This window comes from Pelmatolapia mariae, linkage group LG20, assembly GCF_036321145.2.
Source record: "Pelmatolapia mariae isolate MD_Pm_ZW linkage group LG20, Pm_UMD_F_2, whole genome shotgun sequence".
NCBI lineage: Eukaryota > Metazoa > Chordata > Actinopteri > Cichliformes > Cichlidae > Pelmatolapia > Pelmatolapia mariae.
Window position 1 is genome coordinate 42,955,661 of NC_086244.1, and position 16,153 is coordinate 42,971,813.

A 16,153-nucleotide genomic window follows, 5' to 3' on the forward strand; every position below is an offset into this window, starting at 1 on the left:
CAACAGTCGCCTCAAGCTGCTTTATATTGTAAGGCAGACCCGACAATAATAATCTGCAAATGAACTTGCAGACCTAATGAGTGTGAGTTATCTCAGAGCCAAGCTGCTGTTCACAGTTGGAACAAACATAACAGGGAACGTTCAGAGCAGGACAAACGTTAGAAAGGCAAAGGCTTTGTTACAAACAATTCCTCAGTAAATTCCTGAAATCTGTGTATAACAAGCTGGTAGATGTGTGGTTGGTCAACACCAAGAATATTACCTGAACGTTCCTGTGTTACATCATAGCATAAATAAGCATACCACTGTCATTTTGTTGCATGGGGTATAAAGCTGCATGCAAAGGAATGGAAGAAGTCTCACATACTGACATCTGTAGAGAAACAAACAAGGAAGCCTAGAATGGGCCATAAAGCCTAGATACAAGACCTGTGTGGAGCACACACACTGTTCCCTGTGTGCCTGCACGGTTTCTCTCCAGCTATTCCAGTTTTCTCTCACAGTCCATGCAGCATGTGCAATAGAGTCATTGTTCAGTCTAATTGGACCATGCATCAGCAAGTGGATCGAATAATACTCTGTATGAATGTATGATTAGATGTATAGTGGACAAGATAATATATCGTCTGAAGCACTTGGTCACATGGTCAGTAAGACTAGAAAAGTGCTTTATAAGTACCAGTACAATGATCTCCATGGTAACGTATACAAAAACCTGGAAAGTCACAAACGGCTCTGTTCACTATGGAAAATAACTGAGTTGTGTTTAGAAACTGCTTCTGGTGATCCATGTTATGTATCAGGACCAGGAACATGCAGAACGCGTCTGTAAACATGTGGACCAAAGATTTCACTGTTGTTTCACTGCCACAGTGGTTAGAGTGACACTGCCCTCGAAGCTGTGACACATCCACATTTTCCACTGGCAAATACATTACTGCTGTCAGTAGAAGCTGGCACAGATATGTCAGACTCACACGAGCTTCGTCTCCTTTACAAACAGCACTGTTAGTAATGAATGAGCTCCTGTCCCAGTTTTCTATCGTTTGTTTAAATAGATTCTTCCCTAAAATCTGCGCACTGAGAGAAAGATGATGTATTCTGCTGAATAAATTAACGAGGCGCTCCTTTTAATTGATAATTTTACAATTAGTTACTGTAATTGTGTTTCTTTTTATAAAGGTGCAAACTGTCGTTAAATATGTGCCTAACTTTGTAACCAGAGGGTAATAAATGATTGTTTTATGTTCCAGAGTTTTAGAGAGTCTGCTGGTTACCATGGTGACAACGATTGTGATTTTTGCGGCTTCCATGCTGGGTGAATGTCGTGACCTGTCCACTCCCACAGCTCACAACACCACGGTAAGAATTTTAATAATCTTTGCATTACTGAACAAAAACACCACAGGTGTGTTTTCACTGGTCTAAACTTTAAACGTATGTTATGATTACTGTGATATTTTAGCTTCAAATACTCTTTAAGATATATTTGTGTGAAAAACGATCTGTCAGCCCACTTTCAGGCCGTTTTTTTCCTCAGATTGAAATCTGTCACACCGTTTGAATGTGAATAATTCAAAAACTATTAATGACAAAAGCCTGACATTTCCATGAGCCTTTCTTACCATTAAAATGAACCAGGATCTGTAATCTGGGGCCGATGTATCAAAAAGACACTGGCTAATTAAAATATGAAAACTAATTCAAGAAGTCTGGCAAAGTTAGCATTAAACTACATGCCAGTTTTTATTTAATATTGTACTGACAACGTCTTAATGGTGCATAGTTACTTTACATTTCAATGTTCTTGCTGGATTGAGCAAATATGAAAAGTTGTACCACAAAAACAAAAATAAGACTGTCCTGTTCAAACAGAGCAGGATTCTTGAGTTTTCAGATGGTTTGCTAACAGAAAATACTTTAGTTCAATATGTTTTCCTTTTTTATTCCATCTGTAATCATCAAAGTTTCAGAATATTTTCTGCTCAACCATCTTTGGTTTACTTAAATATTTATGAACATGTGCTGTGAATACTATCTTCAATTCATTGGCCAACATGGTAAATGGACCGGTTCTTATGGCACTGGTCTACTCTGCTGGAGCATGTAAGTGCTTTCTATCTAAAAGTCTCACACATTCATCTGAGAGTATCTTGGCCCAGGATATTTGGCATGCAGACAGGGATCAAACCTCTGATTAGTAGGTGACCTGCCCTTCCTCCTGAGCTGATGCCACCCCAGCACAGCTGCTTGCTGTTGGCTGGAGAGAAGCCTCAGCCAAAACCATCAGACGACCTTTTCAGCTTTAGACTGAGACTCACAAACGCATCAATTGAAGTTCCCAGACCATATGACACCAACCTCATTGAGGCCAGATATGGTACTTACAGCTATTTCTCCCTGAAAGAGTTCTTGTAGTTAAGCTTACAGTTCCCTGTGAGGATCGTGCTGGAAGAAGCAAACAAATGCAAACATCCAAAGTACCGAGAACTCGTAGATCAGTGCCGGTGGAGAGGCCGAGAACACGTGAGTGAGTGACTACAAGTCCATAGAAGCGGGATCCCGAGGTTTTCCTGCCTGCTCCCTGTGTACGACCTTTCTTGGACTACAAGTGTTTCTACCATTAAAATAAATGAGGATCTGCAATTTGGCACAGATGCATCACAAAATATGAGTATTGGCCCACTAAAATATGGAAATTATTTCAAGCTGTCTGGTAAAGACCCATACAGTATTAAACTTCACATTTTAATCAGTGATGATGTCTGAATGATATATAAGCATATTAATTTTTTATTTATATGTTTAAACTTTAAATCATAAAAGTTTTATACAAATCAGGTGGTCAAGCAGAACATCTCCTAAAAATGTGCTGATTTATGATGGAATGATATATCTGATCATTTCCTGATAATTGATTACACAGCAGTGGAGAGTAGACTTTATCACAGTAGATGTCTTTCTGAAAGTGCTGTAACTAAGTTTAAGAATATAATCCACCCACTGTTATCATCTTCAATGCCCTGTACCAACACAGAGCAGAGCAGCTATCTGAACACTGCTCCAACAGAGGTCGATCATCTTGTTAATAATTTTACCTCCTCACTACGTACGACTCTGGATACTGTAGCTCCTGTGAAAAATAGAGCCTCACTATGTGACCGTGTTAACCTGTGACGTATGTTTTTTAGCTGGCTGGCAGTGAGGACATCAACTCAACCATTCGACAGTTCTTCTGCTCAAACAAGACCTACAATGACATGGCAACACTGTTCTTCAACCCACAGGAGGCAGCCATCCACCAGCTCTTCCATCAGGATGGTTAGATGAGTTCACACATGATTCATTCCATGCATCACTCATATACCCCGTACAGTGAAGTGACATTTTAGGCCATTTTTCAAAAATCAAGTTCATTTCTATCAATAAACAAACTATTTTACGGAGTTGTAGTTTTCCATTCACTCTGCTGACTGAGGCTTCTGAGGTCAGACTGGAATCAATCTTCATTTTGTTTGGATCTTTATACAGTCATTGATTAAATGTGCCCACCAATATTTCCTAAATCCTACAGACCACCTCTTTACGTTCTCCAGCACCGCAACAATGCAGTTTGAAAAAGAAAATCTGTTTTATTTTATGGTGTATGTACACTTTGAATGAAATAAATGTGTGTTGTCTTTAGTATTGCTTAGCCTTTCATGACTCAGTGTTGTAATCTCTTCTCTCTTCAGTAAATTTAATGCTTACATATATATATAATAATGCTCATATTTAATGCTTGTTTCCAACTCTCCCCCTCAGGTACCTTCAGCCCTGTGACTCTGTCAGTGTTCTTCTTCTTATACTTCCTGCTGGCCTGTTGGACATATGGTGTGTCTGTCCCCAGTGGCCTTTTTGTCCCCTCACTGCTGTGTGGGGCAGCTTTTGGTCGCTTGGTTGCCAACGTCCTCAAAGTGTAAGAACTAATTAGAATATGCTCTTTCTCACTTTTTCTCTGTCACAGCCTCGTGTTGAGCTGAACTGAGAGCAGTCACTGTTGATACAAGCACTTTTTTCTGCTCAAGTGTTTTCTATCTAAGGCTACGTTCACACTGCAGGTGAAAGCGCATCAAATCTGACTTTTCTGACCCTATGCGACCCATATCCGATCATGGTATGACAGTGTGAACGGCACAAATCCGATATTTCAAATCCGATCTGGGTCACTTTCGTATGTGGTACTGAACCCGATACATATCTGATGTTTTAGAAAGCGACTGCTGTTTGAACGGTCATGTCGCATTAAATCCGTCTTTTACGTCACTGACACAAGACAGACGCCAATGATCAGCGCCGGAGAAGACAACCGAGAAAGCATGGTGGCCATTGTTAAAGCACGGCTCTCTGTTTTCTCAGTGTCCTTCTTTCTCTAATTAATTCTGTCGGTTACGACTGTGCAGAAATTGATAGACTGCTGCAACAACACCTACTTGCTCTGTAGCCGCCATTTTTACTTCCGTAAACAGAGCGCGTTGTCTGTGACGTCTTCTTTTGCGCATGCGGCCGCTTTGAGGGCCATGAACCGTTCACACTAGAGCGCGTTTGCTGTCACATTTTATTTGTAGTGTGAACAAGCAGACAAAAAAAATCGGATTTGATCAAAAAAATCGGAATTGAGCATTAAGACCTGCAGAGTGAACGTAGCCTAACATTCACATCTATGGGTGGATGCACCAGAGAGCACCTTGGGGTTAGTGTATTGCCCAAGGATATTTAGCAGGTGTGATATTAGGTATCAAACTGCCCAGCTTCCAGTTAGTTGATGACCCTCACCGTTTCACCTACACTTTATATTACACCCCAGCCTAGGACAGCCAGAGAATACCATAGAAGTAACTCCTCTGTTCCTCACTCCCAGTGCTGCGGCAAGATTTGCACTCCAAACATTTTGGTGTATTTTTCACTTACAAAAGGTCAGGGTGGGTACAGCTGAAACTCAAAGTGTTCTCAGGGGAATTACCCCAAAAATAAACAAAAGCAATGCAGGACTCTTACATCCTTCGCTAACAGAAACAGGAGAAATGTGTTTACCTGGGCTATTTGTAGAGAACTGACAGTACATACAAAGCTGCTAATCCAGCTCTTCTAGAAACACGACACAATCTGCCTGGGAGTCAGGAAGAAGGTGGAGCCAAACTGGTCTGGATGGGTACCAATTAAAAGGTGGTGCATCCAGTCTCCAACAAGCTGCCACCTGCAGCTTACATGATAGAAAAGACTGAACAAAATGAACAGACATTATCGACCTTATCAGAGTAAAAACAAAGCAAACTGGGTCGTAACACTTTCAGTTGTCACATTCTCCCATAGTGGTTATACTGGTTCTTAATGAATCTGTCCTCTGTTAGGAAACTGGGAATGGACATCTACTCAGGAACCTTTGCTCTCATTGGAGCTGCTGCCTTCCTTGGAGGTGTGGTCAGAATGACCATCAGCCTCACTGTCATCCTCATTGAATCCACCAATGAAATCACATACGGGCTGCCCATCATGATTACGCTAATGGTACACAACCATGTGTTTCTGCACTTTGCACTGTTCGCCACTGTGACCTGAGTTCATGTGCAAATTGTTTTGTGTTGACTGTCAGGTTGCCAAGTGGACTGGTGATTTCTTCAACAAGGGCATCTATGATATTCACATCCAGCTGAGAGGAGTGCCTCTGCTCGAGTGGGAGACTGAGGTAGAGATGGACAGGTAAGAATTGTTGTTGGCAACAAAAAAGGACAGTTGGCCGTTGTGGTGGATGAATTGTGTTGTCAGCATTGTCAGTAGGCGTTGGTATCCCTGCTTAGCCCAGAGCACTTCAACTCTCCAGATCAATGCAGCTGCCAACCTCAAGTATCTATTCGTTTTTTTTTCTTCTGTTGCCTACATCATTGAACTTCTACAGCCTTATGTTCCTAGCAGGTCTCTGAGGTCATGTGATCAGGGTCTTCTTGTCATTCATCATACAAAGCTGAGAACTAAGGGAGACAGAGCTTTTGCCACTGTGGCTCCCAGACTGTGGAACTCTCTCCCACTGAGCATAACATCTCTGGACTCAGTACTTCTTTCAAAAAACAACTAAAAACACACTTTTTAGAATTGCATTTTGCTAACTGTTGTCTGTTTTGTTTTATGCTTTGTTATCCTTGTGTGAAGCACTTTGTGATCTTTTATCTAGAAAGGTGCTATATAAATAAAGTTTTACTTACTTGCTTGCTTACACAAAGCACGGGTCTGATACCTCATTGTTCCATCCAATGCTCGTCTGGGGCCGGATTGTGGAGCTAGCACCCTAAAAGCAAGAATCCCCAGAGCTCCAGCTTTATCTGGGGGAACCACAATCTCATTCTTTCGATCGCTACCCAGAGCTCGTGACCACAGGTCATGCAGGGACGTACATCGATCAGAAAAGCTTTACTTTTATGCTTCGCTCTTTATTTACCAAGACGAATCGGTACTGTAGACGCAGCACCAATCCATGTGTTAATCTGCCTCTCTTCTCACTTGTGAAAAACACCCAGTTACGACCCGGCTTGAAAGCCGCAACATAAATATGGAGACGAACACCAGAATTTCAACAAGAATAGGTTTTTTCTAAAATTACATGGCAAGTTGGCTAAAATAGCTGGTACCACCAAGGCAAAGACTAGTGATCCTCCCTGAAAGCCTGCCTCAGGTATGCCTTTATCCACACCTGACTAGGTGTGGTCAATTAGCAACAGCTGAACACTCTTGCACTGTCACTGCAAAGAGATTAGGGGCTGCAGAGGGGCATAACACACCCTGAGACCCCGACACACAATGCTCCGACCTTTATGGCGCCTCCTGCAGGTGGTGGGCCTACAGAAGAGAGACGGGCTGAGTCCGGCCAAACCCCATGGGCTAAAGCCCACCCACCAGGCACTCTCCATCGAGCTCCTTCCCCAGGCCTGACTCGAGGGTGTGGCCCCAGTAATCCTGTCCCGGGGAGGGTACAAAGGTCCATTATTCTTTCTTCAGTAGGGGGTCAGTTGAATCACTCTTTCTGGCTCCTCACCCAGGAGACCTTGGGAGACCCTACCAAGGGGCAAAACAAGAGCCTCCTCACCCTAGCATCACTGGAGCACACAAACCCCTCCACCATGGTAGGGTAGCTGAAGGGTTAAGGTGGAAATTGAAAAATGAGGTGGTTTATGACAAGACTTTATATTGCAGAGCTGATCTGTCAGGGGATTTGTTGTTGGCTTTCATCTGTGAATACACGCCTCAAACTGTTTAGATGCTTGAGATTTTTGCAAATAGTTCCAGAAAACTTTGTCATTATGTGTTACTGTACGTAGAATTTTTGAGGTGAAAAATGAATTTAGTCCATTTTGGTGAAAGGCTGAAGCAGTGTCAAAGCTTCCTCGATGCACTTTATCAAAAAGACAAAGCAGTCAGTCTCAGCATTAGCCAGCATGAGAGGCTCTGTCTCGTTTTCTGCCTTTACAAATTCTAGGAACCCCATAATAAGCCTGCAGTGTGAGGGTGAGGTTAAAAACCCAAACTGTGTGAGTCGAGCATGGCCGTTCTCCCTGTGGACTCAGGTTGTCTTTATCTCTCATTTCTTCAAGGCTGACAGCCAGTGATATCATGGAGACCAACTTGACTTACGTGTACCCCCACACCCGAGTCCAGTCTCTAGTCAGCATTCTGCGCACCACGGTCTACCATGCCTTCCCCGTAGTTACTGAAAACCGTCAGAATGAGAGGGATTTCATGAAGGGCAACATCCTGATCAGCAACAATATCCACTTCAAGGTATGTCCTGCTCTTTTACAGATCTCAAGCTCAAGCTTCCCGTCCAAATGGAGGTGATTAAGGCTCTCCCCACCAGGGGCAGCGGGCAGCAGTGACTTTGAAACATTTCTTTAGTGACGCTGTAGCCCCTCCAGCAATGTCCTTCAGGTTGCTTCTGCTTTTTTCTTCGTTTTTTCTAATTCCTCGTTGCGCGTCCCGTAGTATAGTTTTGATACAGACACGTCATCGATTTAACAAAGAGCATTCAGACTTTTACAGCAGTCAGTAATTTGTATAATTCTGAAAAGAATGTGGATTTGTTTCCCTTCCAAGATTAAGAATTAAACACCAGTAGAAACTATGATTGATTTGGTCAGCTCTATTTTGCCGTGTCATTCATGCAAATTGATCCTCACAGTGTAAACCTTTGGTGTATCAGTCTGTCCAGTAAGGAAGCAGAAACCAACATGCGTCAGTTTCATCTGCTTGGGTGCAAATGAAAGTGTGAACATGAGGAGAACGGGGAGCCACCGGTGGTCTCCACATATGTATGTGCAGCCTGAGTGTGTCTGCAGTGCACTTGTTGTCACTTGTGATTTTCACCAAAGCAGATCAAATGGATTCATACGGTTTGTGCTTCCTAACAGGTCAGACTGTGATGATCGAGTTTTCTGTCACTAGTTCTATCATTTTGATGGTCTGTGTTGAAGTAGTGTTTAACAAAACCTAGAGGCAGCAGGAAATGTTACTGAGCTAAATAAAGTATAAAAACCAAAGTAACATCAGTTAGCGAGCTTGTATTTTTGTCTCCAGTGAGAATCAGTGGGCTTGAAGGTGAGAGCCCATAGATTTGGCTCTGTAGTGAGCAAAGCTTTGCAATATGTTGATGTGCAGATAATTATTTAAGAATTTCATGTTTCTTTATTTTTGGATGACATCATTGTTGTGGTTTTTGAAGGCTGTGTTTTATTCTAACCCTTGACTGTTGCATGTAGAAATCCAGTGTTGTGTCACGTGCGGGCGAACAGCGACGGCGCTGCCAGTCCATGAAGTCGTACCCATCGAGCGAGCTGAGGAATGTTTGCGATGAGCAAAGTGCTGCAGTCGAAGCTTCAGAAGAGGGAGAAGACCTGCTGCAGCAGATGTTAGAGAGGAGGTAGGCCAGATAAACACATCCAGACAGTCTCTGAAGTTTTACCTCTAAATCTGATCTCAGTGGATTTTAAATCAAACAGTCAAGTTGTGATTAAAGTGCAGACATCAAGCTCTAATTCAGGATGTCTGATAACAATACGGCAGTATTGACATTTATAGTTTCAGAGGGCCAGAAGTAATTAGACAGTTGACTGACGAGCACTCGGCCTAGTGTAGCATAGCAATAACCGAGTTCAGGGTCACCTGATCCAGCCCTAACTATGTGTTTTATGAAAAAGGAACATTTTTAGACTAATCTTAAAAGTACAGACAGTGTCTGTGTCCCAAATAAAAACTGGGAGATCCACAGACGAGGGGCTTGAAAGCTGAAACCTGGATAAAATGGGGCCTAATTATTTAAGGTTTTGTATTTGGTAAATGGACCGAAAACACAAACATTTATACTGGAGTGGGTCAGGCTTAGCATCTTGCCCAAGGTATGTATTTGTCATGCAGACTGGTGCAGCCAGGGAATCAAACCACCTCCCGATTAGGAGATGACCCGCTGAGCTACAGCTACAGCCACCCCCTGAGAGGAAAGATTTAAAATTCAGAGAAGTTTGAATGTTACAGATTTGATTACAATCTAGCAACAGATTATTTTTACATTCCTGTGATGTTTACAGAAATGACAGAAAGCTATGCTCTGATGGGCTCCGGCCTAATATTACCTTTGTGTGCAACACAGGTAGCAGAGGCATTGTTCCTCTGATCTGAGGACAGTTCTTTTATGAGTTAGGTCAATAATAATGATACTCCTGTGTTGAATTTTTATTCAGAACAAAGTATTGTCATTGTGCATCTGCAGAATAAAAGTACCAACTTCCACTTTGTACAAGAATAAAGTCAGTTAGCTCTTGTCATCAGTGTCAGAGGTTTGTTTTTTGGTTTTTGAAGTTTGTCCGAAATAATTCTTTAGACCAAGAGGAGGCAGTATAACCAAGGGGACCCAGAAGCAGCGCTCAGGAGCAGGGGTGGGAACTCCAGGGGTCGCTGTTCTGCAGGTTTTAGACGTGTCAGCTGATTTAAATGGCTAAATGACCTCCTCAACAAGTCCTGAAGTTCTCCAGAGGCCTGGTAATGAACTGAACATTTGATTCAGGTGTGTTGAACCAGGGTGATACCCAAAACCTGCAGGACACCGGCCCTCAAGGCCTGGAGTTCCCACCCGTGCTCCAGACAGATGACAAATGACCAGAGAAGCTGATGTCGAATGGCGTAGTATAAAGAGTTGAACTCCTAAAATTTACCAGAAGTTTTTGAATTTACTCCTGATGCTGTCAGTGCACATAGTAACTACAGGTATTTGTAACACTGCCTTTCAGTCTGTCTGTTTTCTTTGTTGTGCATAATAACTGCAAATAAATCTGGCACTCCTGTGATTTCTGTGCTGCAGGCATGCTCCCTACCCTAACCTGTACCCAGACCAGTCTCCCAGTGAGGAGTGGACCATGGAGGAGCGCTTCAGGCCGCTGACCTTTCACGGTCTCATCCTTCGCTCCCAGCTGGTCAACCTGCTCATACGAGGGGTGTGCTACGCCGAGAACCAGTCGGTCAGTCATTGACACACATGTGTAGATAATAAATCAGATGACTTTTTCTTATACGAGCAGTTTCTCTGTACCCTGTGACGCAGAGCACCAATCAGCCTAGGTTGTCGTATGCAGAGATGACTGAAGATTACCCACGCTACCCTGACATCCATGACCTCGACCTCACCCTGCTCAGCCCTCGCATGATAGTGGTACGTTCGATTTACCCGACTGAGACAGAAAATAATCAAGCAGAAAATTCCGATTCATTAACAGGCCGTCCTTTGTGTGTACCCAGGATGTCACCCCCTACATGAACCCGTGTCCCTACACCGTTTCACCCAATGCCCGCATCTCCCAGGTGTTTAACCTCTTCAGGACTATGGGCCTGCGACACTTACCCGTGGTTAATGCTGTTGGAGAAGTAAGTGATCTGGGCTTTCATGCCTCTAGTACACGTGTGAGGAAGCCACAGAGTTGTTGTGTTATGTTGTCCTCACCAACTCAACTCTCTCTTTTTTTTTTTTTTAGATTGTGGGAATAATCACACGACACAATTTAACCCATGAGTTCCTGGTGGCCAAACTGCGACAGCACTACATCACCATTTGACCCAGCTGCCTCCCCTCAAACCTCCTCCTTCCTCCATCCCTGATAGCGTTCTGACACACACACATGCACATACATTCTCTGTACAGTAGGGGGGGTCGTTATCCAGGTAACGAAACCGTTCAGCTGTCAATCACTGCAGTCTTTTTGGTCTTCTTCAGTCCAGCCTCCAGTGTGCTAACACACACACACAATAAACCATAAACCACAGATATCGATGCTGATTATTCAAGAACTCTTGCTGTGCATTCAAGCTGTGAGCCGCAGAGAGTCATCCTGCCATCTGATGAAACAGCTGCAGAACGATTGATAGCATTAAACAGCATTACACACGTTAATGCGAGATTCTCACTAGTATTCCGATAATTCTCAAGGACATTATGTGTTCCCAGAGGAGGCACAGGTCCATGCACGTCCACCTTCCTGCAAATATTTAACTTTAGAAGTGACGACAAGGATTTTTCTGTCATATATAAACATGAAGCAGCTTGTTTATCCAGTGAGAATGCACCATTAACCCTGTCGTCAGTACATTTGGTGAACATTGTATCATCTTAATTTGTCTTTTGTTTTGCTGAGCTTTCAACGTGTCTCCACTGGTTAAAGAGTTGATACTAAAAAGAAAGAAAAACTCAAAGACCCTACAGTACTAGAGGGAGAACCCCAACAGTCAGCAGCAGCAATGGTAAGAAGGAAGAGCCCCCTTTAAACGGGAGATATCTCCGTCTGGTTTGAGGGGGAAACCAACCGAACAGCTCTTAGACAGAAGGAAGATCTGCATCTTAGAATAAATTCAAACTAGCATGTCCGTCTCACTCTAATCATCTAAAAGCAGCAGCGGCTTCAGTGTGTTGCTGATTGTGTTTCTCGCAGTTTGACGCACAGGACACAACAAACTTCCATAATGAAATGTCATCTACTGAGGATTCCCGAATGGCTTCATAACTGAATGTTGCTTTTGATGTTTTGATTTTGCTTTATCACTATAGCACTTTTATTTTTGTCTGTATATTATTTGAATCTTTGTGATGAACTGGATATGTGCACTAAAAGCAGGCGGATGTCCCCACGGTCTGACAATAACCCAGAGCTCGGCAGTAACGTTGTGACCTTGTTGCACATGCCGTACTGTAACATTTGTAACCACTTGCGTTGTCTGTAAATCCATGTTTGCGTTCACTGAGTTCAGTGTTGGACTTGTGAGGACTGTGATGATCAGGTTTCACTGACCAACGTGTTGTTATGTCATTTACATTTTTTTTAATGCAGAGCCATATTTTAGAAAAACAAATGTCTATTATGTATTTTGTTTCTCATGCTATTACTTTTTTCAACAATATGTTTCTAATCTGATTTTACAGTACATCATTTCACTGTCATTCCTAAAAGGGACTAAAGATGTGAGTAAAGGCAAGTCAAAGAGGTGAAATTCCTTTATATGTATGGTTATTTTATTATTGGCAAGCACAACAGCACACGTGTACGTCAAACATTTCTTATTTTAGTGTAGCCTCTGCGCTGTGGTTTATTTTTATACAGTTTTATCTTTATGATTTACTGACTCTAGTCTGAATTGCTCACTGATGGACCGAGGCTGTCCTGGATCGTGGTCACATACTAGAGAACGCTCGATGTAAAACCATTCTTATGTTGCCCTCTGTTCTATGACTTCATTGTGGCTTAAATAAAGATCCTTGTTTTGTGTGTTTGTTTTGGTTTAAATAAGATGTACGGTCCTTCCTTTCTGAAAGCATTGGGGCGGTGTGTAAAACAGAATGTAGTCATTAGCAATTCTCATAAAGCCATCGTTTATTCAAAACAGAATAAAATCAGAGTTTAAAGTGAGGAAATGTACCATGATGGCAGCAACACGTCTCACTGGAATCAGGACGTTTACTGCCGTGAAGCATCTTCTCTTATTTTCATTTTTTTAGTTCAGTTTGTTTCACATTGTGCCAGCTGTCTTTAATTAGTGAAAGATCTGCATTGCAGCCAGGCAATTTCAACACTTTTGTACTATTGTACTGCGAAGCCATGCTGTTATAATAGATGCAGTGTTCCATGTAGTTCAGTTCAATTTTATTTATATGCCACCAAATCACAACAACAGTTGCCTCAGGAAGTTTTATGTTGTGAAGTAAAGACCCAACAATCAAACATCCCCCTTGGAGCAAGCAAGTGGGAAAGAAAAACTCTGTTTCAGCATGAGAAAACCTCCAATATGCAGACAGTTTATGGAAGTGAACTTTATGCTATGGACAACAATGCAAAGTGGGGATGAAAGGTGGTTTTACAGTAACATCTGTAGTGCAGAGAACTAACATGGTCCATATAGAGCTTTGTATTTTGCCTGAGAAGCAGTGCTTAAACGGTACTGATGTTTTTGTAGTAAAATATGCGTGGTTTCTTATTATCATGTTCATTTTGGGATCTAAATGGGTAAATCGTTTTATTCAGTAATCACAGAAGCTGCAGTTTACACAAGAGGGCTTGGAGGGAATCTGGAGGCGACCACTCGAGTGCTGCATGGGCTGTTTTTGTGGGGGCATTATACATCTGTGGGGCAGCTCGGGGGGATGAGGGAGGTGCCTGGTGTTATATATTTCTCCTAGTTCAGTGTTTTATTAGGAGGAGATCTTATTTCAAGTTGTTCACATTTATTTTTGGTTTTGTTTTACTGTATGACATTGATTGTGGCACAATTTATTTTGATAACCCTTATTTTGTATGGCAGTGGAAATTAATCAGAGACATACATTTATATGACTAATTGTATAAGATTTCTCTCCAGGGTGCTGGACCTGGGGTGAAACCCTCCATGCATGGTCAGGAGCTTCTGTCTCCTCCTTTGGCCAGCTTATTATCCCAGCAGGGTACCTGATCACGGGCAGGGCGTAGGTGTTGATAGCCCGGATCTTGTTCTTACCCTTCAGCTGACTCCTCAGGACTTGTCTGACCCTCTGCAGGTACTTGGTGGTTGCAGCTTTTCTAGCGGCCTCTTCATGGTTCCCATTCGCCTGCGGGATCCCCAGGTACCTGTAGCTGTCCTCTATGTCTGCAATGTTGCTTTCTGGTAGTTCGATCCCCTCAGTTCTGACTACCTTCCCTCTCTTTGTTACCATCCAACTACACTTCTGCATTCCGAACAACATTCCGATGTCCTTGCTGTAGATCCTGGTGGTGTGGATCAGTGACTCTCGTTCACTCTTGGCATACAGCTTGATGTCATCCATGTATCTGTAGTCAGTCTTGTCAATGATCTGACTGAGGGGGTTCAGGCCTATGCAGAACAGCATATGGATGGAACAGTATGGCACGGTACTACTGTTCACTCTTGACTGAATAACTTTGTTGGCATGTTTGTATGTCTTTGTTTTGGCCAAAGTTATAATGTTATACCATAACGATGCACACATCCTATCCTGTTTCTCGTTATGATGCTTCAGCATTAAAGTAATCCAGTGGCAGTTGTCAGCATTGCACTGCTACAAACTATAACTGTGGATAGTTAGCAGTTAGCCAAACTTCATTTCCCAAACAGATGCAGTTTAAAAAGGCATTTATGTTGCTATTGTGGTGTAACATGTATGTGTCATTATGGTTTGTTGTTTGTAACACCGTCATCCCAGATCAGCCGAGGCTGATGGCTAACCTCTGAGGTTTTTACCTGGTAAAACTTTTTTCATCATGGAGATTTCAAATAAAATCACTAGCAAATAATAAAAACATAATATGTCAGTCTCTTCGATGCTATAATGATGATGTGACACTTTATACTCTAACAGACCCTACACACTTGAACATGATGATGAGAGGTGATGGTATTTATGAGAGGCTCTTTCCATCTGACCTGAGCTGATTGAATACAATCCTGTTATTTACCTCCAGCCATTAAAAAGCGTCACCCGTAACCAGCAGGGTAATCAAAGCATGGCTTGTGTAACAGACTGCTTAATAGGAGAAATACAGATTATTATGATGGATTATTAAAATAAGACTAGAAAAACTCTCGCACTGCATGAAAAATATAGCCAGACTGCTAATGGTGATGATGTGGCTGTAAGCTCTTGTAGAAGAAGAAATCTGGTGCTGTGCATCATGTTTGCTTTAACAGATTATTCTGTTTTACATACATACGGAAAGTGAACTAAAAGAGCATCTTAACCTAATAAATCACTAAATCTGATAGGCTTTCACCATGTAATGACTTGATTCATAAGGGTGGAAAAAAGATGTAAGAACTTCTCCACGGGTGACATTTAATAAATGTTACATTCAAAGATTATTTTAATGTCCTAATTCATGTTAGACCCTGGGTTTCTACATTAAGTGTTGCTGATGTTATCAGGTTATTTTATATTGGAAAATATGTTGAAAAACATATTCTGATTAATTTTAGTGTTTATTAAATGTTGTGTGAAATAACTAGGCAGCTTAGAGCAGATGAAACTGTTTAGTATCATGGTGCAGAAACAATTGCTCGTGCTGGTGTCCTCTCAGGGTGAATCACAGACCATGTGTCATGGCTGGAAAATTTCTAGCAGCCTGAGACGGTGCGTAGCACAATTACGAGCTTTGCTTTTGACAACATAAATAAGGCAAAACAAGGAGGGAGAATCACAGCTGGCACTACACGTAGCACTGGCAGTCAGGGAGCGTCTGCAGAGGAGAGGCAGGATTAGTGTGGGCAGGAAGAGTTGGCTAAGGTTATGGCAGCTCGTGACTCTTACGGTCTTCTGAGGTCCGGGGAAGAATTTCCTGGAGGAGACTTGTGAGGATGACTTGGCAGGAGCAGTGGAGAGCTGGGAGGCAAGCCCTGCCCATCAATCCACCTGGTGATGAAAGAAAAGGGAAAAACATCCAGTCTGCCCCAATCCTGACACCAAACTAGTCTCATATTGGTTTCTGGAACACCACAATGAGGTCATCACATCCAAAAGCCAGTGTGGAGACTATGCCACAGATAAAGCAGCTCTAAAGGCTGAAAGAAAAACTACAGACACAGAAATAAAGATAGAGTATGACAACAA

At 42.4% G+C, this 16,153-nt stretch overlaps 1 protein-coding gene across 1 annotated transcript in view; it reads left to right on the forward strand.

The window, feature by feature from the left end:
* clcn6 (chloride channel 6) overlaps positions 1-12,842 on the forward strand; it is a 21,862-nt gene extending 9,020 nt beyond the window's left edge. The window contains exons 13-23 of the mRNA XM_063463098.1: positions 1,254-1,362; positions 3,192-3,321; positions 3,805-3,958; positions 5,391-5,547; positions 5,633-5,739; positions 7,623-7,809; positions 8,784-8,944; positions 10,379-10,535; positions 10,619-10,726; positions 10,813-10,938; positions 11,046-12,842. Of these exons, the coding sequence (XP_063319168.1) occupies positions 1,254-1,362; positions 3,192-3,321; positions 3,805-3,958; positions 5,391-5,547; positions 5,633-5,739; positions 7,623-7,809; positions 8,784-8,944; positions 10,379-10,535; positions 10,619-10,726; positions 10,813-10,938; positions 11,046-11,126 (1,477 nt within the window). The 3' untranslated portion in view covers positions 11,127-12,842. The remainder of the gene's footprint in view (positions 1-1,253; positions 1,363-3,191; positions 3,322-3,804; positions 3,959-5,390; positions 5,548-5,632; positions 5,740-7,622; positions 7,810-8,783; positions 8,945-10,378; positions 10,536-10,618; positions 10,727-10,812; positions 10,939-11,045) is intronic.
* The last annotated feature ends 3,311 nt before the right edge of the window (positions 12,843-16,153 follow it).